A 26,519-nucleotide genomic window follows, 5' to 3' on the forward strand; every position below is an offset into this window, starting at 1 on the left:
TCCTCCTTCTGTGGTGGAGCTTAATCAAAATGGCTTCCAGCTGGTCCTAGGTGGGGACGAGGAGGCTTGAGGCCTAGACGTGAGACTCCGGCCGGGGAAGGCAGATTGATTAGGGGAGGAAGGGGGGGCCTCAGTCAAGGCCCCTGAATGAGGTTCTGGGAAAAACCCCTCTTGTTTGGTGGCCCAAATGCAGCTTTCCACACGGTTGGAGGAACATCACACTCACTCAGCCTCTCATCCTTGGAATTTTAAAGCTTCAGCCTCAACCCGCTTCCCACCGGGCTCTTGCCTCAGTGCGGTCCCTACTTGCGTCTTGCTGGTAAACCCGTACTTTGCTAGCTGAGGAAAAAATGTTCATCCTACAAACTCCTTACTCATGGCCTGGCTCCCAACCTCCAAGAGGAAACAGGATCCGTCAGAGAGAACCACCCGATGTCGAGCTCCAAACCAATCGGTCGGGTTAGAAAAATAGAAGTAGGTCCCTCCTGTCTTAGGAACAATCCTGACTTCGGTGCAGTGGATTCCTCCCGCTCCTCTAGGTAGGTTTTATTATTTCCTCCGTCCCTACACTTTCTTTAATTCCTCCTTAGCAGAGAAAAAGACTCTCTCGATTCTATTTCCTTCTTAAGTTACCACCATATCTCGCTCCATTCTTGGCCAAACATCTTGAAAGACTGTCCATGCCAGCTGCCTCCACTCCCTCACCTCCCACTCACTCCTCAATCCACTGCAATCTGGTGCTGTCCCCGGAGCTCCACTAAAACTGCTCTCTGCAAGGTCACCACAGATTTCTGGGCTGAATCCATTGTACTTCCCAGTCTTCTCCTCTCAACTCCCTCCCTGTGACTTTGGGCTGTTGACTTGGGCGTGTCCTTGATCCCTTTGCAATTTTTTTCCTCCTCTGTCTTTCCCTTAAATATTCCTTGCATTTTGCTTTAGATCCTTTTCTCTTATCCTCTCTTGGGAGGATTTTACCCACGTTCTACTACACCTATAGCTAATGATTCTCAAATATGTATTTATAAACTAGATCTTGCGGTAGCTTCCAACCCACAAATCCAACTGACCTGTGAACACCTCCACTTGGATGTCCCAGAGGCACCTCAAACTCAGCATATCCCAACCAAAATTCCTTTCACCCTCCGGGACATGCCCTTCTCCTTTGAGTTCTTGGTTCACCCAATGGCACACCATTACAACTGTTGCTCCTCCAAGCCAGAGAGCCAGGGGACATCCTGACTCCCTATTCTTCATCCTTGCCCCTCCACATGGAATGGATCTTTGAGTCTTATCTCTTCTTTTTAAAAATATGTTATTTATTCATGAGAGACAGAGAGAGAGAGACACAGAAACAGAGACACAGGCAGAGGGAAAAGCAGGCTCCATGCACGGAGCCCATCGCGGGACTCGATCCCAGGTCTCCAGGATCATGCCCTGGGCTGAAGGCGGTGCTAAACTGCTGAGCCACCCGGGCTGCCGGAGTCTTGTCTCTTCCACCTTCTAAACGCCTACCAAATCTAGCTACTTCTCTTCAGCCTCTGGTTTCTGGGCTAGTCTGCATTTGCTGGGCTTCCAGATGATCCTTCATGGGGAAGAGGAGGCTTAAGAACCTAGATGTAAGACAAGCCAACAAAGGCAGATTGATTGGGGGAAGCCTGAATTCAAGTCAGCTTACCCCAAGTCTACTGCAATAGCCTTCTGTTTTGTTGGTGTTTTTGTAAGGTATGTCTCTCTTGTGCCTGTATATTTGAGTGGATCAGAATCATCTGGGGTACCATTTTTTTGTTTGTTTTGTTTTAAGCAACCTCTACTCCCAACATGGGGCTTGAATTCAACTCCTTGAGATGAAGAGTTGCATACTCTACCAACTGAGCCAGATGGACACCCCTAGGGTACCAGTTTAAATACATATTCCTCAAAATTAAAATAAATGCATATTCTTGGGCAGTGTGGCTCTGGAATCCCCCGTTTTTAACAAGCTTCCCTGGTGATTCTGCTGCACCCTGGTCTGAGAACCACAAACCATTCTAAAGTAAAAACAAAAGAAAAAGTTTCTACCACTCCTAGGTTCAGTGGCAATCCTCTGCCTTAAAGGGTAAAGTCCAAAATTCTAAATAGACCTACAGAGCTCTTTGAGAGCTAATCCAGGCGAACCATTCTAGCACTTTCTCATCATTTCCTCCTGGAAGTCTCTGCTTCAGTCATATTCAATTACTTGGGGTTCCTGAATGTGCCTGCTCTCCATCAACTCTAAGCTTTTGTCACTGTAGGACTCAAAGATTCAATGAATAGGTAAACTGAAGCTATGACTATGTGTAAGGTCCTATGCTAAGCATTGGGCAAAGTCCCTGACTCAAATAACATAATCAGGTTGGGGTGGGTAGGAAATACACAAGAAGTGAAAGGGGAAGAGAACCAACTGCCAGGCGGCAGTCGCTGAGTGGGGATTTATTAATATTAGCTCATTTTCTCCTTACACAAACCCTTCCAAGTAAGTGTAGTATTTATTTGCTACCGAAGGCCAGAGGAGTTAAGTAACTTGCCCAATACCACACAGCTGGCAAGTAGTGTTGATTGAACTTCTGTATGCCAGGGAATGAACATGCTGTGCCAGGTACCATAGAGAAAGAAAAATGGTATCCTTGCTCTCCTGAACCTATGTCTTCTGTTGCCATTACATATCCTCCTAGCCTAATAAGATGGGAAAACCATCAAAATGGAATATATCATGTTAAACTTACCCTTATTAATATAGGAGGGCCTCCAAAAATCAAATGGTTGTTTAGTCATTAGTATTTGGGTGACAGGTGTGTCTTACAATATCCTTCCTCTCCAAAATTATGCTAAATTACAAAATCACCTCCAGGCAAAGGAGGAGATCCTATTAAAAAGTAGTTAAGCATATTCAAATGTGTGAGCAATATATATTCCAATGGCAGAGTGGAATTCTGTGAACTGAACCTAGGGAATCTACTAAAGTTGTATAGTGAGAATCTCTTTCCAATTTCCAGCAGGGGGAAATGTGAGAAGATAGAAACTTTCCAACATAAAGTTTCTCCCTCCATCATTTTTATAGAGGTGGGAAAGAGGGTGGCTGTGCTCTGGAAAAGAGTGCTTTAGAGTGAGAAAATAAAAGGGGTAGTAGATACAGAAAAGAACAATGGTCGGTGTTCATTGAGTGATTATTACCTGGGGATTCAGTGCTAAGTCCTTGACCCTCACAAAACCTCTATTATTGTCCCTATTTTACAGATGAAGAAAATGAGACATAGAAAGGTTGGGCAAGGGCAGCCTGGGTGGCTCAGCAGTTTAGCGCCACCTTTGGCCCAGGGCGTGATCCTGGAGACCCTGGATGAGTCCCACATCAGGCTCTCTGCATGGAGCCAGCTTCTCTCTCTGCCTGCCTCTACCTCTCTGTGTGTGTCTCTTATGAATAAATAAGTAAAATCTTTGGGGAGCCCTGGGTGGCTTAGCGGTTTAGCGCCGCCTGCAGCCCAGGGCATGATCCTGGAGACCCAGGATCGAATCCCATGTCAGGCTTCCTGCATGGAGCCTGTCTCTCTCTCTCTCTCAAATAAATAAATCTTTTTTTTTAATATATTTTTTAAGTCTTTATTTATTTATTCATAGAGATGCAGAGAGAGAGAGAGAGGCAGAGACACAGGCAGAGGGAGAAGCAGGCTCCATGCAGGGAGCCTGACGTGGGACTCGATCCCAGGACTCCAGGATCACGCCCCGGGCTGCAGGCGGCGCTAAACCGCTGCGCCACCGGGGCTGCCCTCAAATAAATAAATCTTAAATAAATAAATAAACTTAAAAAAAAAGTAAAATCTTTAAAGAAAAAAGAAGAAAGTCTGGGCAACTTGGTCACCCCGCTTGAAATCGAAGAGCCAGGGATGCCTGGGTGATTCAGTGGTTAAGCATCTGCTTTCAGCTCAGGGCGTGATTCCAGAGTTCTGGGATCGAGTCCCACATCGGGCTCCCTGCATGGAGCCTGCTTCTCCCTCTGCCTGTGTCTCTACCTCTCTGTCTCTCATAAATAAATAAAATCTTAAAAAAAAAAAAAAAAGGAAGAGCCAGAATCCTGTTGAACTCGGCTTTCCTTTTTTTTTTTTTTTTTTTTTTTAAAGATTTTATTTATTCATTCATGAGAGACACAGAGAGAAGGTAGAGACATAGGCAGGCTCCTTGCAGAGATCCTGATGTGGGACTCGACCCCAGAACTCTGGAATCACACCCTGGGTCAAAGGCAGACAGACGCTCAACCACTGAGCCACCCAGGCAGCCCAAACTTGGGCTTTCCAACTCAGAACCCAATGCTTAGTTACTGTAGGACTGCATATAGATCCCTATGGAAGGAAGAGAGAAAACAAGCAGAAAAAAAATCGTAGAATAGTGCCAGGAGCACCAGTTGTTTTGACTTAAATTTTTGCTTGACTGTCTCTCACCAGAATGAAAGTTCCATGAAAGCAGAGACCTGTCTGTCTCATTTGCAGTTTTATCTACAACACCTTGGGCCCTTCCTGGATCCTGAAGGATGAGAGAAGTGGTGAGAAAGGAATCCTGTGGTGAGCGTTTTTACCATTATGAGTTGAGTAGGGGGTGCCTGGGTGGCTCAGCTGGTTAAGCATCTGCTTTTGGCTCAGGTCCTGGGATCCAGCTTCCCACTCCCCCCACCCTGCCCTGGGATGAAGCCCCGTGCCTGACTCCCTGCTCAGTGGGGAGTCTGCTTCTTTCCCGCCCCTCCTTCTCCCCATGCTCATTCTCTCTCTCTCACAAAAATAAATAAAATCTTTAAAAAAAAAAAAAAAAAGGAGTTAAGTAGGAACTTGGACAAGAAAGGCCTCATTCCTCTAGAAATCTAATTTAGGGCAGCCCCAGTGGCGCAGCGGTTTAGCGCCGCCTGCAGCCCGGGGCATGATCCTGGAGACCCTGGATCGAGTCCCATGTCGGGCTCTCAGCATGGAGCCTGCTTCTCCCTCTGCCTCTCTCTCTCTCTCTCTCTGTGTGTCTCTATGAATAAATAAATAAAATCTTAAAAAAAAAGGAAATCTAATTAAATATCAATAATTGGTATAGGAGGGTAAGTAAGGGTAGGGCGGACCTGCCAGAAGGTACTCCTCAGGGCCAGCTGCCAAAGATAAAACAATATTCCTACAAGGGGTAAGAAAACAAGAATCACAGAGTCTTGTTTAGAGCTTTAAGTCTTTGCCAAAAACCCTAAGAAACACATAACTGAATTTATAGCACTGACAACTAAAACGTGTAGTTTATAACATCAAATTTCCTTCACATTCTAACAAAGGTTAGTTGAGTACTTGAGCTATCTCTGTGAACACTGCAGGAACACTGAATACTGAATGCCTAAATACTACAGGAAATCTGGAGGCAGAATGGTGATATTATAGAAAACTTCCAACTTTCTATCTTTGCGTCACGGCAAAGATGGGACTTAAGATAGTGCCAACAGTCAAAGCCAAGAACCTGCTATATTGCACTTTAAATGTGTCAGCTGGGGTATAACTGTAGGGAAATATTGTCCCACTTCACAATATCATATATCACTGTCTAGTAATATACATATTGCACACACATAACTCAGAGGATGGCCCTGTAAGTTTTTTGAGGGTAGTTGTCATTGCTATTCACTTTTGTAGTCTCAGCAAGTAACAAAGTCCTGAGAACCAGTGATCGATACATGGTTATTGACATAGTGATGGTAACAGTATTTTGTCATGAGAATACTAAAAATGCCTACATTGGGTTTCCTGAATGCAATTTTTACACTGGAATGACAATTTCTTCTAATTCCATTAACATTCCAGTCCTCCTCTGTCCATTACTGAATTCAAGTAGGGCCCAGTGACTGGAGACTATTTCATAAAATGAACAGAAACAAATCGAGCAAGGCTTGTATTTTGCAGTCGTGCCAGATATAGGTGATACCTATACTTTTCAAGCTCCTTTTTTTTAAAAAAAAAAAAGACTCTATTTATTCATGAGAGACACACAGAGAGAGGCAGAGTGAGAAGCAGGCTCCATGCAGGGAGCCTGATGTGGGACTCGATCCTGGGTCTGGGACCATGCTCTAAGCCGAAGGCAAAAGGTCAACCACTGAGCCACCAGGCGTCCCTTCCAGCTCCTTTTTGTGATTGATCACTCTCACCCTGAGGTAGAGAAGAGAGCTGAAAGAATGGTTCTCAAAGGGTGGTTGCTTGGGCAACAATATCACCTATATTTGTGAATTTAGTAGAAGTGCAAATACCTGGGTGCCACCCTAGACCTATTGAGAAAGCAGCTCTGGTAATGGAGAGGACAAGTCAGTGATTGAACAAGCACTCTAGGTAATTCTGACTCTCACTGAAATTTAAGAGCCACAAGGCTAGAGCAGCTTTTATTCCTCCAATAGTTAGTCACATTTATGATTTTGTTTCTCAACTTGAAGTCCTCTGTGGTCAGGTATTATTGGGGCTATAAAGCAAATTTTCACAAACAAGACCTTATTCGTATATGTGTACATATGTATGTATCAATATATGTATATATGTACATATTTAAAACATGTATCAGGAAAGGATTTTTATTTTTTTAATTTAATTTTTAATTTTTTAAAGATGTTATTTATTTATTGATGAGACACACACAGAGAGAGAAGCAGAGACACAGGCAGAGAGAGAGGCAGGCTCCATGCAGGGAGCCTGATGTGGGACTCAATCCCGGGATTCCAGGATCACGCCCTGGGTTGAAGGCAGGTGCTAAACCGCTGAGCCACCCAGGAATCCCTAATTTTTATTTTTTTTTTATTTAATTGTTTTTTTAAGTAGGGTCCACACCCAGGGTGGAGCCGAATGAGGGGCTTGACTTTAGAAACTTGAGCTCAAGACCAGGGCTGAAGTCAAGAGTCAGATGCTCAACTGACAGTCACCCAAGTGCCCCAGAGAATTATTTTTATTTTTATTTATTTATTAAATTTTTTTAAATAAAGATTTTATTTATTTATTCATGATAGACATAGAGAGAGGCAGAGACAAAGGCAGAGGGAGAAGCAGGCTCCATGCCGGGAGCCTGATGCGGGGACTCGATCCCAGGACTCCAGGATCGCACTCTGGGCCAAAGGCAGGTGCCAAACCGCTGAGCCACCCAGGGATCCCTATTTTTATTTATTTTTAAGGATTTTATTTATTCGTGAAAAACATAGAAAAAGTCAGAGACACAGGCAGAGTGAGAAGCAGGCTCCATCCAGGGTGCCCGATGTGGGGCTGGATACCCGGTCAGGATCACGCCCTGGGCTGAAGGCAGTGCTAAACTGCTGAGCCACCGAGCTGCCCCTGGGAATTATCTTTAAAGAGCAAAAATTGGGATCCTTGGGTGGCGCAGCAGTTTAGCGCCTGCCTTTGGCCCAGGGCGCGATCCTGGAGACCCGGGATCGAGTCCCACGTCAGGCTCCTGGTGCATGGAGCCTGCTTGTGTCTCTGCCTCTCTCTCTCTCTCTGTGACTACCATTAAAAAAAAAAAAAAAAAATTAAAGAGCAAAAATTTAGGGGCTGACTCAGTCGGTAGAGCATGGAACTCATCTTGGGGTTGTGGGTTCAAGCCCTCCACAAGGCCTATCTCAGGACTCAGAGATCATGACCTGAACCGAAATCAAGAGTCTAGTGCTTAACTGACTTGCCTCCCAGGTGCTCCTTATCTCAATTTTAATTTGGTCTTTATCCACATGTAAATATCTTCATGATTGTAGAAATACTAATTGTAGAAAATTTTTTGGTCTACTTTGGAATTTAAAATCATCTGGTAAACATGCTAAATGATGACTTTTTCTTTTTTTTTAATTTTAATTTTAATTCCAGGTAGTTAACATACGGTGTTATATTAGATTCAGGTGTACAATATAGTAATTCAACAGTTCCCTATAAGAGATGACTTTTTTTGATGATTAGTTAATAATACTCCACTAGTTTTTTTTTTTTTTAAGATTTTGTTTTTTGGGTGCCTGGGTGAGTCAGTTAAGTGTCTACCTTTGGCTCAGGTCATGATCCCAGGGCCTCAGGATTGAGACACATGTCAGGGTCCCTGCTCAGCCTGATGGAGCCTTGATTCTCCCATTTTCCTCTGCCTCCTCCCCCGTGCTCATTCTCTTTTATTCTCTCAAATAAATAAATTAAATCTTTAAAAAAATATTTTATTTTTAAGTAATTCCTACAATGTGGGGCTCATACTCATGACCCTGAGACCAAGAGTCATATGCTCTACCCACTGAGCCTACCAGGCACCCTTCTCTGCTAGTCTTTTGTTCTACATAAATATTGATAGATACCTTTTATTTTTTACACAATTTTACTTTTATCTTTATAAAATTTTGCTACAATTACAATTACCTTTTAATGAATTCATAAGCCTTTTGTAACTGTGAGACAGACTACTTCCTGTTTTTTTTTTTGGTCGTTATTCAAAATGTCCTTCTTGAATACTTCCTAGAAGTACAATTATGGGGACAAAAAAGGTGAACATATTAAAATATCTTTAGACTTTTTTTTTTTTAAAGCTGGCTTTTATTTTTTTATGATAGTCACAGAGAGAGAGAGAGAGAGAGAGAGAGAGGCAGAGACCTAGGCAGAGGGAGAAGCAGGCTCCAGGCACCAGGAGCCCGACGTGGGACTCGATCCCGGGTCTCCAGGATCACGCCCCCGGCCAAAGGCAGGCGCTAAACCGCTGTGCCACCCAGGGATCCCTAGACTTTTTTTTTTTTTAAGATTTTATTTATTTATTCATGAGACAGAGAGAGAGAGAGAGAGAGAGAGAGAGAGAGGCAGAGACACAGGCAGAGGGAGAAGCAGGCCCTATGCAGGGAGCCTGACGTGGGACTCGATCCCGGACCTCCAGGATCATGCCCCGGGCTGCCAACTTTAGACTTTTCCATGTTGTTCATAGTTCTTCCAAATAACTGAACAATTTCATAGCTATTATATTTACTTAGTTGTTCCTCTAGGGTTGAAGATCTATACCAGCAATTCTTAGCAGCAGTGATTTTGTCCGCTAGGGAACATTGGGGATATCTAGAGACATTTGCAGTTGTCACAATTGTTGAGAGGTATCATTAGCATCTAATGGGTAGAAGCCAGGAATTTTGCTCAACTTCTTGCAGCGCATAGGACAGCCCTCACAACATAGAATTTTACTGTCCAAAATGCCAGTAGTGTGGAGGTTGATTTTTTTTTTTTTTTTTTAAGATTTTATTGGGTGCCTGGCTGGCTCAGTCAGCAGAGCATGCAAGTCTTGATCTCAGGAGTTGTGAGTTCGAGCCCCACGTTGGGTGTAGAGATTTCTTAAATAAAAGCTTTTATTTATTTATTTTTAATAAAGATTTTATTTATTTATCCATGAGAGACACAGAGACATAGGTAGAGGGAGAAGCAGGCTCCATGCAGGGAGCCCAGCCCGATGCAGGACTGGATCCTGGGACTCCAAGATCACGCCCTAGGCCCAAGGCAGGCGCTAAACCGCTGAGCCGCCCAGGGATCCCCAGGCTTTTTTTTTTTTTTTTTTTTTTATGATAGTCACAGAGAGAGAGAGAGAGAGAGAGAGGCAGAGGGAGAAGCAGGCTCCATGCACCGGGAGCCCGACGTGGGATTCGATCCCGGGTCTCCAGGATCGAGCCCTGGGCCAAAGGCAGGCACAAAACCGCTGCGCCACCCAGGCGTTCCTGAGAATGATTCTTAGTTTGACTTTGGAGTGACTGAAAATGATTTTTAGTTGGACTTTTGTACAATAAGTATGTTTTGTTTTAGGAGATTTTGATTCCAGAAATATTTTATTGTCTTCCTTGGGTTCTGATATATCTCAGGTTGAAGTTTCTCTTGCATAAATGAGACTCTTCAGTCTAGATACAGGAATTTAGGAGTTAAACCAAGGAATATAAGGAAAGGAGGAGCCTGAGAAGGATGAAGACATAAAGATTTGTATATTGATTGTTTTTCCAAAAGTATTCATTTATGATTATATGTAAGAAAAAGAGAATATGTAAACTATGTAATTAAACCTCATTCTTGGAAGCACATTGAGAGGGGCTAGGAGGAAGAAAAAGATCCATAGATAGAATAACTTTTTGCTCTTAGGCTAAAATATGTTTCCAATACTTTCCCCCAGTATTATCTAGCTCTACGTCAGACAATTTCAGTGCCTGTTATTTTCAAATGAGAGTTGACTTTTTACTTGTTTTTTTAATCTTTAAGTAATCTCTATACTCAACATGAGGGTGAACTCACAACCTCAAGATCAAGAGTCATATGCTCTACCGACAGAGCCAGCCAAGCACCCTTTCAAATGGCAATCTTAAAATATGAAGAAACTGTAGTACTAAAATTCTCCAAGGTCTTTTGTCATTCAAATAGTTTTTTTTTTTTTCCCCCCTCAGGTCTCTCTTTGAGAAAGGTGTCTTTCTTTTTGGTCTTTTATCCTATTATTTTTTTCTTTCTCCTCATCCTACTCCCTAGAATAATTTTTTCTGAAGGAAATTAGGCATGATTTCTATCAATGTCTTATTAAGTCTGACTTTTAACTTCTGCTGCTGGGAGAATTTTGAATAGCCAGAGCAGATACGGTAACCAGTTTGTTTTTTTTTTTAAGATTTTATTTATTCATTCATGAGACATAGAGAGAGGCAGAGACACAGGCAGAGGGAGAAGCAGGCTCCATGCAGGGAGCCCGATGTGGGACTTGATCCCTGGTCTCCAGGATCCCACCCTGGGCTGAAGGCGGCGCCAAACCGCTGAGCCACTGGGGCTGCCCTCAGTTTTTAAATTTTTTTTTTTTTTTTTTTTTTTAATTTATGATAGTCACAGGGAGAGAGAGAGAGAGAGAGAGGCAGAGACATAGGCAGAGGGAGAAGCAGGCTCCATGCACCAGGAGCCCGATGTGGGATTCGATCCCGGGTCTCCAGGATCGCGCCCTAGGCCAAAGGCAGGCGCTAAACCGCTGCGCCACCCAGGGATCCCTGCCCTCAGTTTTTAAAACTGATTTGCTATTGAATGTTTACTTTTCATTTTTAAAAATATTTAATTATTATCATTTTTAATTTTTATTTTTTGGGGGGGAGAGAGAGAGGGAGAGACTGAGCATGGTAGGGGAGGCAGAGGAAGAGGGAGAGAGAATCTTAAGCAGGCTCCATGCTAAGTGCAGAGCCCAACGTAGGGCTTGATCTTCCGATCCTGAAATTATGACCTGACCAAAATCAAGAGTCTGACACTTAACCCATTTTGCCACCCAGGGGCCTCAATATTTGATTTTTAAGTAAGCTCGACACCCAGTGTGATCAAGAGTCACATGTTAAAAAATAAAAAAAAATAAAAAAAAAAAGAGCTGCAGGCTTTACTGACAGAGTCAGCCAGGCACCCCCTTGAATGTTCATTTTACTTTTCAGAAAATATTAGGCCTCTTTTTACTCCCAGGAAATGGACATGAATGCTTTTCTCAGACATCATACCCACAGCACTGATGTTAGAAACACTCAAATCAGTGTAACTCTGTGAAACATTTGGAAAATGCATCAAGACATAGTAGGTAGAACTGTGGAATTTTGTGCAAAACTACATTAAAGTTCATCCTATGGATAGCTGTCTTCAGAGACCGGGATTTTTTTTTTTTCCTTTGCTTAATCTGTACCTCAATATAATAAACTATCTGGGTGACAGTGTTTTTCCCAACCACTCCAAGTCGTCTTTTTCTTCCAATTCAAATAGGCCGCTTAGAAGAACCTCCGGGAAGGGAGCGTTTTAGAATTATGTCTTGTTTTCAGATCAAATTTCTAAGTTAAAGCAGCTGCCACATCTTCAGGCAGTTTTTCCTAAGACTTACCTTTAAATTTGGATTTATCTTCAATTCGATCAAAAAGTCGCTTATTTGGGAATTTAGAACCAGTCCTATTTTCTTCCCTGTGTATGTATTTGCTAATACGGTATTCACAAAATCAATCACTCCTTTAAACAACCGGGACACTTCTGAGTTTTCCATAACAAAGGTCTGGGATTCCGTGGTTTGAGTGTCCTTTTCTCCTTTGCTTTGGTGAGATAACAAACCAGTATTTGTATTTCATTAAGCCCAGCTGTCTCGATTTCACAGTTGTTTCGGCCGCATCAATTTTGTACGCGTGCTTTCGAGCGTTTTAGGGCGGGAGTGGCGACGACCGCCTGGATGCACAAGCCCAGTGGGCCGACGGGGATTGGGCAAGGACCGGATACCGTTCAGAGAAGCAGCTGCGCCGAACTTGCAGACCAGACAGGAACGAGAAGAGCTAGAGTCAGGCGACGCCACGGGCTCGCTCACTCGGGAGCCAGGCACTGCACTCGCCTCCGGCCCCAGAGCAGCCGACTCAGCTCGCGCAGGCGCAGTCGCAGTCGCTCCGCGGCTCCCGCCGTCTCCGGGGGCCTTTACCCCGGCCGGTGCCGGGCTGCCCGCGGCGGCGCCTGACCTGGCCGAAGGTTACTGTGAGGACCGGCTACCCCGGCGCTGTTTTCCCTGTCGTGTTGTCGCCCGCCATGAAGGAGGGGCACGTGTAGAGTGTCGCGGAGGGAGGATCGTGGCCGAGAGGAGGGGCCCCTGCCGCGCCGGGGGTTTGGGCCTGCAGGCAGTGCGGGAGGCGCCCGGGAGGGGGTCCTCTCTCGCAGCCGGCTGTGAGCGGGAGGCCTGAGCCGGGAGCTTCGGCGGCCGAGCTCGTTCCAGGCTGCTGAGGCGAGGCGCAATGGAGGAACTCGACGGCGAGCCTACCGTCACGGTAAGGGCGCCTCGCACCGGCCTCGTCTTCGCGGTGTGAGGGTTGTGTCTGCTTCCACCTCCCGCGAGGCTCCCGGCCTCCTCCCTCAGCTTCGCTGCCACAGTTCGGAGGTCCCATTAGCTAGGTGCTCGTGTTTGGGTCGCAGTGGTCGCTGTTTCCCCACATTTTCGTTTACTCAGAAATGCCTGGCTCGGAGGCCTCGCTCCCTCACCCTTTCGTGTCTTCCTGACTTTCCCATCCCACTTCCCTCGCTTTTCCTATTGGACTAGCGCTCTAGTGAGCGGGCACCGACCGAGCAGAGGAACTGGGGCTTTTTTTCTTCCGCAGAACTAAGCTTCGCATCTCAATACCGTGAGCTTGGCTTCTGCCTCTTGTGCCGTGCTGGCCAGGGTTTACTAAAAGTTTTTACTCACTTCGGAAGATTTCTTGTTCTTCTTGTTCTGTTCGCTTTTAGTTCTGTCTGGACTTTAAGAAGAGTGTCAAATGTGAATGATCTATGATTTTCTTTAAACATTTTATTTATTCATGAGAGGCAAAGAGAGGCAGAGACCCAGGCAGGGGGAGAAGCAGGCTCCGTGCAGGGAGCCCCATGAGGGATTCGATCCCAGGACCCCAGGACCACGCCCTCGGCTGAAGGCAGGAGCTAAACCACTGAGCCACTCAGGGATCCCTAATTTATAATGTTTGAAAAGAGATTCGTGGCTTTTTCAATAGGAGATACCTACCATTCTGGAACACACTTTCTTTTTCTCTCAGGTTTATCTCCTCATTTTTCAGATTCAAGAACCAGCACCCTCTTTCTCAAGAAAGCCTTCCCCCTACCTCCCTGACTAGGTCAAATATTAGTCCGTTATTGACTTGTTCTGCACCTCTTAGCTCTTGGTCAGTTATAAGCCTCACTAAATTGCAGGTTGTCTGATCTTGTATTTTTGCTTTTTAGAAGGTTGAGTTGCCTGCAGTTTTCAGCGAAAGCCATCAGGTGGCAAAAGGGTGTCTGACAAAAACCAAAGATTAAAGGTGGGGGTCGTTTCAAAGCTAACTGGACAAAAGGAGACACGAGATCATAAATAGCAGTTAACTTGGGTTGTTGTTACTCTATAAAACTTACTGCTGTTAAGTGTTAAATTTTTAAGACCTATATAAAGTACTTTATTACATATCAAGGGCTATGTCAGTGTCAGTTGGAAGAAAAATCAGAATATCAGAATCACTGGAACGTTTTCAGACTATGTGTCATCTTGCCTTTCTCTCCTCCACTTATGTCAGAATCTTTGGATGGGGGCACTTTTCCAGTAACCTGCACAATCCTGGGGAGCCACTACGTTAATATTGAGCCATGATAATTAGCTATGCTTTACAAATTAAATGAAGATGATCTAAGCTTTTTTTTTTTTTTAAGATTTTATTCATTTAAAAGCAAAAGATTTTATTTCAGAGAGCACAAGCAGGTAAAGGAGCAGAGAGAGAAGGGGGTGGGGAGGGAGGGAGGGAGGGAGGGAGGGAGGGAAAAAGAAGCAAGCTCCCCACAGAGCAGGGAGCCTGACACAGGGCTTGATCTTAGGATCCTGAAAACATGATCTGAGCCAAAAGCAGACAGTTAATGGACTGAGCCACTCAGGTGCCCCAATCTAAATTTATTTTTTAACACCAGTAGTGATGATGGACTTGTGATAGCTCAGATCCACACTGGTGTTAAGGAGACCAGATAGGAAACAGGCCTGGGCGGAAGGTGGCACTAAACTGCTGAGCCACCCGGGCTACCCTATTTATTATTTTTTAAAGATTTTATTTATTTATTCATGAGAGACACAGAGAGGCAGGGACCCAGGCAGAGGGAGAAGCAGGCTCCCTGTGGGGAGCCCGATGAGGGACTCCATCCCGGGACTCCAGGATCACGACCTGGGCTGAAGGCAGATGCCCAACCGTTGAGCCACCTAGGCATCCCACGTACCATATTTTTAAAAATAATGAATTGTAAGACTTCTTTTTATATTCTATATATCAAATACGTGTTTTATCCCAGTCTGTGGCTTCCCTTTTCATTTTCTTAATTCTATCTTTTTAACAGCAAAAGTTTAATTTTGATGTCCCGGATTATAAGTTGTTCTGTAGTTTGTGCTTTTTGTGTCCTATCTTTTCTTTAAGATCAAAAAGGTTTTCTACTGTGCTTTTCCAATTTTACAGATTTTACTCTATGTTTGTGTCTAATTTGTGTTTTGTCTATGGTGTGAGGTTTATTTTTTGCATATAGATACTCATTTCCTTCAGCACCACTGTGCGTAATACTTCCCCCTTGCCTGGCCTATTCATCCATTAAGAATCTGCTAAAAAATCCTCTTTTGTGTTTATCTCTGTCTTAGCATTGCTCCACTTTTCTTACTGCCTGTTTATTGGACTTCTCAGTAGACTACTAGCTTTTGGAGGGCAGAAACTGTATTCTAACATTGTTGTATTTCTAGAGCACAGTACAGAAAAAGGCTTACTAGACATTGCTTAGTTGTTGGATGACTGCATTAGCCCTTTCTGAGAACTGACTGCACTTGTCTTGAGACCAGAATATTGCCAGCCAAATTTATTCTCTGGCAAAAATGTTTATGGAGTGCCAACTTTGTGCCAGGGTCTCTTCTAGGCAGTGAACAAGAATCCTGGAATCCCCTCCCCTTGCAAGCTTTTATGTATTTATAGGACAGATAACCATGTAGGAGAGTCATTTCAGGCACTGAAGAAATGCTGTTGTAGTCATATGAGAGTTGATGGTGACTTGGGTTAGACTGCTAGACTTGGTAAGTGGTTGGATTCAGGCTTATTTAAGAGTAGAACGGGATTTACTGATTAGACAAAGGTCGTAAGGAAAAGAGAAGAATCGAAGATTGCTCCTAACAGTTTGGGAAAGGCTTTGTCCTGGTGGGAGAGACTTGGACGTGAGCACCAAGAATCCTTTTTGGTTCTGTTGTTATGGATATAGCTCTAGAGGTTAGGTAATCTATAAAGGTGTGAATTAGGTAGTTGAGTATATAAGGCTGAGGCCCAAAGGGGTTGATCTGAGTTGGGGAGAAAAAGTCTTCATTAAAGAGATGGCACAGAAGACATGGTATTGGAGGGCTCCTTTTAGTAAGTAAACAGTTGAGTTTATTTTTTATTTTTTAATTTTTTTTTAATTTATTTATTTATGATAGTCACACACGGGGCGGGGGGGGGGGCGGGCAGAGACATAGGCAGAGGGAGAAGCAGGCTCCATGCAGGGAGCCCAATGTGGAACTCGATCCTGGGACTCCAGGATCATGCCCTGAGCCAAAGGCAGATGCCCAACCACTGAGCTACCCAGGTGTCCCATCCTTTTTATTTTTTTAAAATCCTCTTTTTCTAAACTATAGATTACTAAATTATATATAGTAATTGATTAAGGGCAGCTTTCCTTTATATCAACACTTGCAAAGTGGCAGGCTGGGTTGAGGTGCCTGGCAAAGCTCACTTGCTTATTCAGGGTTTAACACACTAGCTGATCTCAACCACACTCAGCTGTATATACATAGATCAGCTCTTAACTTTCATAACCATTTATTTCTAGGGTTATACTTGCAAATCAATTGAAAGCAAAGGCTCTAGTTAAAATAACAGTGTCTGTACCTTTATTTTACTAGTTGATTCCAGGAGTGAATTCCAAGATGAAGCAAATGTGTTTTGACTGGGGTCCAGGGGAGATGCTGGTGTGTGAAACCTCCTTCAACAAAAACGGTAGGTTTTTTTCCCTTATTCTCTCAGATTTAACTAACTGCGGCAGTTGAACAAACTTTGTACCATTTTCATTTTTGGAACCTTAGTTAAGATTTTTTTTTTCTAAAGATTTTATTTATTTATTCATGAGAAACACACAGAGAGGCAGAGACACAGGCAGAGGGAGAAGCTGACTCCATGCAGGGAGCCCGACGCGGGACTTGATCCCAGGACTCCAGGATCAGGCATTTGGGCTGAAGGTGGCGCTAAACCGCTGAGCTACCCGGCTGCCCAAGTTGTTTAAGATTTTGATTCATTTATGAGATGTGGCAGATGTTGACTCTAAGGAAAAAAATTAATAATTTTTGTGGTGTGCCTTCATATTTAAAAATTTCAAGTTTTTTCCCATTCTTGACCAGAATGACTAAATTCCCTTCACAGTAGCTCCCGTACGGTGAAACCTTAGTTCTCCTAGCCCTTACCTTTGTATTATTGTGAATTTGATGAATTCTTATGGCTATTGATACAAAGCACAAAAGATCTGGAGGGTGAAATGGCTCTTCCTTGTTCTCTAAGCTCCTTCAGGTTTTGGACATGGATCTTTTCTTCCTGTGACAGACTCCTCTAGTAGCAAGATAAGGCTACATTTTGACATTTGATTTTGCTTTCTCCTTTTCAAGAGAAGTCTCTGCAAATGTTGAAGAGATTTTTTTTGCAAATCTTCGACATGTTCTTTATCCAAATGTGGAGATTTTCCTCTTTTATAAAGAGGAGATTGATCTAATGAAAGTCTTATAATTTTGGCAAATCATGGGGTGTGCAGTTCATGCAATTTTGAAGTGCTATATAGTTTTTTTTTTTTTTTAATTTATGATAGTCACAGAGAGAGAGAGAGAGAGAGAGAGAGAGAGAGAGAGAGGCATAGACATAGGCAGAGGGAGAAGCAGGCTCCATGCACTGGGAGCCCGACGTGGGATTCGATCCCGGGTCTCCAGGATCGTGCCCTGGGCCAAAGACAGGCACTAAACCACTGCGCCACCCAGGGATCCCCCATGAAGTGCTATAGTTAAAAAAATTTTTTTCGACGTGGTTTTCCTTGATTTTATTGTTGACCGTTGTCCCTGATGTTGCCAAATATTTATGGGATATTTTGGTATTAAAGATCTCAAGCTTGGCAGAACTGTAGAAGCTGCCAAAGGGACAATTGCTTAGAATAGAACCTTCTTTGAATATGTCTGGCCTCTTTTCATACTTCATGGGAAAGCTTATCAGCATTTTTAGTTTGTCCTCGATTGTTGGAAACATGAGGTTTTCTGTTTATGTCTGTTGAAATCTCATTAGAGACAAGCCATTGAACATCATCAGCTTGTTCAAGAAGCTGTTATATAAGGAATTTCCACAAGTTGGTGGTTTATAATTTATCATTATAGAGCCTTTTTATCACTGTTCCAAAATATTTTAGTCAACTCTTGATTCTTTGTTTTAGGAGTAATGGCAGTACAAAATAATATAGAAATAATATTTATTTGAATTTGAGATTATATAAAATTTCAGCTGTAAGTTTATCTTTTTTTAGGCTATTTGTTTATTTGAGAGAGAGAGAGCCCTGAAGCATGCTCATGCAAGGAGGGAGGGGCCTAGGGAGCTGAAGAAGCAGACTCGCAGAGCAGGGAGCCCAACCCAGTGTTCCATCCCAGGACTCTAGAATCATGACCTGAGCTGAAGGCAGATGCTTAACTGACTGAGCCTCCCAGGCACCCCTTGGCTGTAGGTTTATCTTATTTATTGAGTTATACATAGCTAATATTAAGTGACTTTAATTTTTTTCAATATATGTCAATTGATGGAGGGAAAAAGTAGTTCCAAAATAAGTTCAAGGGATCCCTGGGTGGCGCAGCGGTTTAGCGCCTGCCTTTGGCCGAGGGCGTGATCCTGGAGACCCAGGATCAAATCCCACGTCAGGCTCCCTGTGCATGGAGCCTGCTTCTCCCTCTGCCTGTGTCTCTGCCTCTCTCTCTGTGTGTCTCTCACGAATAAATAAATAAAATCTTAAAAAAAAAAAAAAAAATAAGTTCAAGTCCCGTGTTGGGCCTACAGCTTGCATTTATTTATTTATTTATTTATTTATTTATTTATTCATTCATTCATTCATTCATTCATACATTCATACAGAGTGAGCATAAGCAGGTGGAACGTCGGAGAGAGAGGGAGCACCAGGCTCCCTGCTGAGCAGGGAGCTTGATGTAGGGGTCAATCCCAGGGTTCTGGAATCTTGACCTGAGCTGAAAGCAGATGTTTAACTGGCTGAGCTACCAGGCACCCCTTATTTTATTTTTTTAAAAGATTTTATTTTTAAGTAATCTCTATACCCAATGTGCAGCTCAGACTCACAACCCCAAGATAAAGAGTTGGACACTCTCCTACCCACTGAGCCAGCCAGAGCTTGCTTTAAAAAAATGAAAGAAAAAGTAAATTAATTAAAAAAAAACAACAGTAAAATACATAAGCCAGTGAGTTGAGGAGTAAAAGTCTGAGAGTAAACATTCATATTTAAGCAATTTACATGTAAATAATTGATAAATGATAATCATACTTTTTTGGGGGATAGAGGCGGGAGTGTGAGTGGGGCGTGGGGAACAGAGGGAGAAGGAAGAGAATCTTAGGCTCCATACTCAGCATAGAGGCCAATGTAGGGCTCAGTCTCACAACCCTCAGATCATGACCTGAGCCAAAGTCAAGAGTTAATTGCTTAACTGACTGATCTACCCAGACACCCCAATTTATACTTTAAAAATGAAATCAACAGCAAAGAAGCTGAAGCTTTTGTAATTAGATAACTCATTTAAAAATTTAAAGTGAGTTTTTGTATGAGGGTTATAATGATTGATACTAAAATTTTCCTGTTTCAGAAAAATCAGAGACCGAACCAGGCTGCCCCTTTATCTATATCATTCGAAAGGATATAGATGTTTACTCTCAGATCTTGAGAAAACTCTTCAATGAATCCCATGGAATCTTTGTGGGCCTCCAGAGAATTGAAGAAGAATTGACTGGAAAATCCAGAAAAGCACAGTAAGTAGGCTGCTAATGGGTGTTGAAGTCCAAAACTAAATTGTGAAAGCCAAATGAAATGTGTTGTCTTCTTTCTTTCTTTTCTTTCTTTCTTTTCTTTCTTTTCTTTCTTTTCTTTCTTTTCTTTCTTTTCTTTCTTTTCTTTCTTTTCTTTCTTTCTTTCTTTCTTTCTTTCTTTCTTTCTTTCTTTCTAGAAAGAGCAAGTACACGGTGGGGAGAGGGTGCAGAAGGGAAGGGAAAAGCGCTCTCCCTTGAGCAGGGAGCCCAAGGCAATGTGGCAGGGCTCGATTTCAAGACCCTGGGACCCTGACCTGTGTTGAAGGTAGCCGCTTAGCCACCTGAGCCACCCAGGTGCCCCTGGAGCTTTTTTATTTTTTAATTAATCAATTAATTAATTCATTCATTCATTCATTCGAGACACAGGCAGAGGGAGAAGCAGGCTCCCCGCAAGAGTGGGACTTGATCCCAGACCCTGGGATCACGCCCTGAGCTGAAGGCAGATACCCAACTGCTGAGCCACCCAGGCATCCCTAAAGATTACATCTTGATAACTAAACCAGTTGCTTTCTTGTGAATGTTTTAGTTTTGTCATTTTCTTTTTCCTTTTTTTTTTTTTTTAAATTTTATTTATTTATGATAGTCACAGAGAGAGACAGAGGCAGAGAATAGGCAGAGGGAGAAGCAGGCTCCTCGCAGGGAGCCCGATGTGGGACTTGATCCTGGATCCCAGGATCACGACCTGAGCCAAAGGCAGGCGCCCAACTGCTGAGCCACCCAGGCGTCCCTCATTTTCTTTTTTAAAGACCTTATTTTGAACTAATTTTGGACTTACAGAAAAGGTAACAAAAATAATAGATTCCTGTGCATCTCTCACCCAGTTTTCTAATTTTTTTTTTTTTTTAATTTTTATTTATTTATGATAGTCACAGAGAGAGAGAGAGGCGCAGAGACACAGGCAGAGGGAGAAGCAGGCTCCATGCACCGGGAGCCCGACGTGGGATTCGATCCCGGGTCTCCAGGATCACGCCCCGGGCCAAAGACAGGCGCCAAACCGCTGCGCCACCCAGGGATCCCTCTCACCCAGTTTTCTAACGTTAATATCTACATAGCCATATTATTGTTACTTGAACTAGGAAAATTACACATCAGTGTAAAGTGATTAAAGACTTCATTTGGATTTCCTTTTTTTTTTTTTTTTTTTTAAGATTTTATTTATTCATGAGATAGAAAGGCAGAAACATAGGCAGAGGGAGAAGCAGGCTTCCTATGGGGAGCCTGATGCAGGACTTGATCTTAGGACCCCGGGATCATGACCTGAGCCAAGGCAGACACTCAACCACTGAGCCACCCAGGTGCTCCTTCATTTGAATTTCACCAGTTATTTCACAAATGCCCTTTTTTCTTTTCTGCATCTCAGGTTGCATTTGGTTTTTATCCCTTAGTCTCTTTCATGACCTTGACACTTTTGAAAAATATCAACCAGTTATTTTGGTGACTGTCCCTCCATTTGGGTTTCTCCAGTGTTTTCTCATGATTGGACAAAGGTGGTGCATTTTTAGTAAGAATACCACAGAACTGGTATGTGTCTTCAGTACATCATGTCATGGGATTCATGATGTTGATGTCTTATACTGGTTTTGTGGACCTTGATTACTTCAGTGGTTTCTACTTGGTTTCTCCACTATGAAGTTACCATCCTTCCCTTTGTGACTAGTAAGTATTTGGAGAAGAAATTTTGAGATTATGCAAATTGTATTTCTCCATGGGCAGCCCCGGTGGCTCTGTGGTTTAGCGCCACCTTCAGCTCAGGGTGTGATCCTGGAGACCCGGGATCGAGTCCCACGTCGGTCTCCCTGCATGGAGTCTGCTTCTCCCTCTGCCTGTGTCTCTGCCTCTCTCTCTTTCTCTCTCTCTCTCTCTCTGAGAGACAGAGAAAAAAAAATAAAAAAAAAATTTTTATTTGAACCACTAGTTTCACTAGTGTCCATCAGTGGATATCATCTTTTTTTTTTTTTTTTAAAGATTTTATTTATTCATGAGAGACACCAAGAGAGAGGCAGAGACACAGGCAGAGGGAGAAGCAGGCTCCCTGTGGGGAGCCCCATGTGGGACTTGATCCTGGGTCTCCAGACCACACTCTGGGCTGAAGGCAGGTGCCAAACCTCTGAGCCACCCAGGGATTCCCCCAACAATTAATATGAATTCATGGATATTTATTTTATTGTATGGGTTGTCTCATGTGTTACTCATTTTGATGCTCAAGTTGTTAAAACTTTGGCTGTTAGAAACTCCTTCAGGTTGGTTCCTGTCTTTGAGCAAGCTCCTATCTTCTATTGAGAACTTCCTTCCTTTTTGTCACCACAAGATGCTCCAGGCTCATCTTGTGTGTCATTTCCTTTTTTGTAGATTGGTTCGAGTGAGTAAGAACTACCGCTCAGTCATAAGAGCATGTATGGAGGAAATGCACCAGGTTGCAAGTAAGGATTTTATGTGTGTACATGTGAGAGTAATTGAAATGTTTGGTTATAAATACCGCAAGAGAAAATGTATTTGACTTCACAGTTTAAAACTCTTAACTTTCCTATATAATCCATAATTTTTTGGCAGTTATCTTAAGTACATTTTAAAAAAATATTTTATTTATTTATTTGAGAGAGAGAGCATGAGAACATGAGGGGTAGAGGCAGAGAGAGAAGCAGGCTCCCTGCTAAGCAGGGAGCTCGATGTGGGACTCAATCCCAGGACCGTGAGATGACCTGAGACAAGGGCAGATGCTCAACCCACTGAGCCACTCAGACAGCCCTCTTAATAAGCACATTTTTCAAGTTAGAACATACTGAGTCGAGCAGCCCGGGTGGCTCAGTAGTTTAGCGCCACCTTCAGCCCAGGGCCTGACCCTGGAGACCAGGGATCAAGTCCCATGTCGGGCTCCCTGCATGGAGCCTGCTTCTCCCTCTGCCTGTGTCTCTGCCTCTCTCTCTGTGTCTCTCATGAATAAATAAATAAAATCTTTAAAAACAAAACATACTGAGTCGACAGGTGTGAGACTAGCAGCCAAATTAACAGTCTTTGAAAATCACATTCCTGGTTCTTTAACTTTGGTGATTTATTTATTTATTTTTAAAAGATTTATTTTGAGAGAGAAAGTGTGAGTGTTGGGGGAAGGGCAGAAGGAGAGAGCTTTTTTTTTTTTTTTTTTTTTTTAAAGATTTTATTTATTCATGAGAGACAGAGGCAGAGACACAGGCAGAGGGAGAAGCAGGCTCCATGCAGGAAGCCCGATGTGGGACTCAATTTCAGTACTCCAGGATCATGACCTGAGCCAGAGGCTCAACCATTGAGCCACCCAGGAGTCCCTTAAACAGATTCTGCTGATCATACAGTCTAATTGAGGGCCTGATCTCAAGATGCTGAGATCAGGAACTGAGCAGAAACCAAGAGTTGTTCCTTTAACTGACTGAACCACCCTGGTGCCCCACCCTTTGTGATTTAAAGTAACCATAACCATGAGAGCCACGCCTGGATGCCTGGATGCTGAGTAGTCCTTTTTTTTTTTTTTTTTTTTAAGATTTTATTTATTCATGAGAGACACACAGAGAAAGAGGCAGAGACACAGGCAGAGGGAAAAGCAGACTCCACGCAGGGAGCCCGACGTGGGACTCGATCCTGGGTCCCCAGGATCACGCCCTGGGCTAAAGGCGGCGCTAAACCGCTGAGCCACCCGGGCTGCCCTTATTTTTTTTTTTTTTTTTTAAAGATTTATTTATTTATTCATGAGAGACACAGAGAGAGGCAGAGACACAGGCAAAGGGAGAAGCAGTCCTCATACAGGTAGCCTGATGCGGGACTCGATCCTGGATCCTGTGAGTCTAAGGCAGACACTCAACCACTGAGCCACCCAAGTGTCCCCCCAGAGTAGAGTCTTTTATAACCTGATGGTCTCTTGTTTGCTGTTTGCAGTTGAAAGTGTTGCTTGTAACTTGAGGGCATTGAGTTTGTGAATCACTGATCTGCAACAAAGAGGAAGCATTTTTTAAAATCTGTATTGAAGGGGCTCCTCAGTGGCTCAGTCAGTTAAGTGCCTGACTCTTGGCTTCTTCTCAGGTCATGATCTTAGGGTCCTGAGATGGAGCTTTATATCAGCTTGCACTGAATGTGGAGTCTGCTTAAGATTCTCTCTTCCTCTGCTCCCTCCCCCACCCCTATGCACTCTCAAAAAAAAAAAAAAAAAGATCTGTAGTGAAAATGGGTGATCACTAGAGGAAACAAAGGTACAAGCCAAAGAACCTGGTATGTGAAGCTATAACTATGAGAATAAAATTTCAGTGTTCACTTACAATGTTTTGTGTTTGTTAGTTGCTGCCAAAGATCCAGCCAGTGGTCGCCAGTTCAGCAGCCAGGTAAGGGGAGGACCACCTTTGTTGTTCTGCTGGCACCATTATGTCCTTCTGTGTCCTGTGTCTTTTTTTTTTTTTTTTTAATTTTTATTTATTTATGATAGTCACACACAGAGAGAGAGAGAGAGAGAGAGAGAGGGGCAGAGACACAGGCAGAGGGAGAAGCAGGCTCCATGCACCGGGAGCCCGACGTGGGACTCGATCCCCGGTCTCCAGGATCGCGCCCTGGGCCAAAGGCAGGCGCCAAACCGCTGCGCCACCCAGGGATCCCTGGAACCACCATTTATTATTATAAACTGTACTCAGTTCATGAACCCATATTTTTACTGAGTTGTTTACTTTAGTCGGCACTGGAAGATGACTGAAAGAATTCTCTTTCTTTGGTAGAATCTTGATAATGTTCAAACTCAATAAATACGGACTAGTGCACTATCTTCTAGTGTGCTCTAGTGCACAGTCAGCAAAGCATTTCCACTTATGAATAAGGTAGTCTTTGTGTATGAAAGGATGGTGGGGGAGAGGAGACTGCATATTCCTGAAGGCAGGGTCAAGACCTGATTTATTTTTGGGTCTTTTATTGGATTTGCCTTTTAACAGATTTTTTTAAAACTTTAGTCCCTTGAGTACCAACTTCACAATTTTTGCTGTATCTGTAGAATTCTTTTTTTTTTTTTTTTTTTTTTTTTTTTTAATTTTTTTTTAAATATTTATTTATTTATGATAGTCACAGAGAGAGAAAGAGAGAGAGGCAGAGACACAGGCAGAGGGAGAAGCAGGCTCCATGCACTGGGAGCCCGACGTGGGATTCGATCCCGGGTCTCCAGGATCGCGCCCTGGGCCAAAGGCAGGCGCCAAACCCCTGCGCCACCCAGGGATCCCGTATCTGTAGAATTCTTAATATTATTTACTGAATATTTTTCTAAAAATCATCTTCCATTTTACTCAGAGCCTCTTTCTATTTTTTTTTTTTATTTTTTTTTTTTATGATAGTCACACACACAGAGAGAGAGAGAGAGGCAGAGACATAGGCAGAGGGAGAAGCAGGCTCCATGCAGCGGGAGCCCGATGTGGGATTCGATCCCGGGTCTCCAGGATCGCGCCCTGGGCCAAAGGCAGGCGCTAAACCGCTGCGCCACCCAGGGATCCCAGAGCCTCTTTCTAAATCATAGTATTCGTGAAGACCATGGGTGTGATGAGATAGTTTAATGTACAGTATAAGAGAATAAAATTAAAACAAGAACCATTAAAATAAAAAGTTCTGAAGTTCTCTCACGGGTTTCCCATAGGGAACATTCAGTAATTATTGAGTTAATAATAAATGACCGTCATATGATTCAAGCCCTGCTTCATTCCTTTGCTCTAAGAAATCTCAGGAATGTTTTCATTTAAAACTTTATCTCCATTTCTTCCTTAGGTCTCCATTTTGTCAGCAATGGAGCTCATTTGGAACCTTTGTGAGATTCTTTTTATTGAAGTAGCCCCAGGTAAGCATGGAATCACCCCTTCACATCATCAAAAGTGTTCCCTTGCCCTTTCCTATTTGTCTTTCCTGCATAGCTGATGAGTTTTATTGCCATGAATGCTCTTTTCATCGTTCTTCATCAGCGTAACCAGCAGAAAGCCGTATGTAACACCCAAAGGAGCCTGCCTGCCGTTTTGTCAGCTATTACAAAAAGTCAGAATGCCTTCTAAAAACCAAAAATGTTGGGCAGATGACCCCTCAAAAAAAGAACAAAAACAAAACCATACTGAACAATGGTGGTGACAAGGGTGGTCAGGATTTATATGATGGACTGGTCAAGCTTAAAAAAGTTCTGGGAGAATCAGGGGAGAGGTGTGGAATGGGTTCTCCCTTCCAGCCTTGGAAAGAACGAACTCTGTCCACTCCTTGATCTCAGACTTCTGGCCTCCAGAAATGTGAAGCAATAAAGATTGGTTGTTAAAATAAAAAAAAATTTAAAAAAGGAAAAGAGTTTTAGGGATGTGAGGAGGGATTAAGTGGTGAGAGGAGAATTCTGTCCCCAGTGATTGGGGCAGGGGCAGCCCTACATGTGAACTGTCCACTCCAAATTATTCCATGTTCTTGAACTAAATTGTGGTCGGTATGGTATCATGGCTTGAGTGGGCTGTCTGTGGAGGTGCGGCAGGCTTTTTTGCATTCTCTTGATGGTTTATGTTTGCTGTTGTCCACAAATGAGTGTTTATAAATAATCTCTGTGCAGTCATAGCTTTTTACTCTTACTCCCACTAAAGCCCTGAGCAATGTGAAACTAAAAATTAGTTGTTTAGTATTTACCTCGTCCAGTATATTTTGAGGGCTGTAGCTATCTATATTTTTATCGTTGTTACATACTTAGCACCTAATCAGTACCAATCCCTACCTGGTCATTTCTTACATAGCCATTGAGTATTGCATAGTAGTGATGAATTCGGAATGGAGGGGGTGGTGAGATGCAGCCCTTTCTTTTTTTTTTTTTTTTAACTTTTTTTTTTTTTTTTTAAGATTTTATTTATTTGTTCATGCGAGACACAGGGAGAGGGGCAGAGACCTAGGCAGAGGGAGAAGC

At 43.2% G+C, this 26,519-nt stretch overlaps 1 protein-coding gene and 1 long non-coding RNA gene across 7 annotated transcripts in view; one reads left to right on the top strand and one right to left on the bottom strand.

Moving 5' to 3' along the window:
- Nucleotides 1–24: 24 nt before the first annotated feature.
- NUP85 (nucleoporin 85) overlaps nucleotides 25–26,519 on the top strand; it is a 46,886-nt gene continuing 20,391 nt past the window's right edge. The window contains exons 1-7 of one of the 6 annotated variants that reach the window (XM_072781517.1): nucleotides 25–539; nucleotides 4,452–4,568; nucleotides 16,411–16,504; nucleotides 19,393–19,555; nucleotides 21,962–22,032; nucleotides 23,912–23,955; nucleotides 25,367–25,436. In XM_072781517.1, the coding sequence (XP_072637618.1) occupies nucleotides 16,435–16,504; nucleotides 19,393–19,555; nucleotides 21,962–22,032; nucleotides 23,912–23,955; nucleotides 25,367–25,436 (418 nt within the window). In that variant the 5' untranslated portion in view covers nucleotides 25–539; nucleotides 4,452–4,568; nucleotides 16,411–16,434. Of the gene's footprint in view, nucleotides 540–4,451; nucleotides 4,569–12,465; nucleotides 12,770–13,709; nucleotides 13,787–16,410; nucleotides 16,505–19,392; nucleotides 19,556–21,961; nucleotides 22,033–23,911; nucleotides 23,956–25,366; nucleotides 25,437–26,519 lie in introns of those variants that run through there. The other 5 variants (XM_072781518.1, XM_072781521.1, XM_072781520.1 and 2 more) reach the window with 5 other exon arrangements.
- On the bottom strand, nucleotides 1,296–13,027 carry LOC140607132 (uncharacterized). The gene is made up of 2 exons (XR_012009276.1): nucleotides 11,854–13,027; nucleotides 1,296–1,610 (listed from the first exon to the last, which is right to left on the bottom strand). It is a non-coding gene; the product is annotated as an uncharacterized lncRNA (long non-coding RNA).

This window comes from Canis lupus, chromosome 16 (genome assembly GCF_048164855.1).
Source record: "Canis lupus baileyi chromosome 16, mCanLup2.hap1, whole genome shotgun sequence".
Classification (NCBI taxonomy): domain Eukaryota; kingdom Metazoa; phylum Chordata; class Mammalia; order Carnivora; family Canidae; genus Canis; species Canis lupus.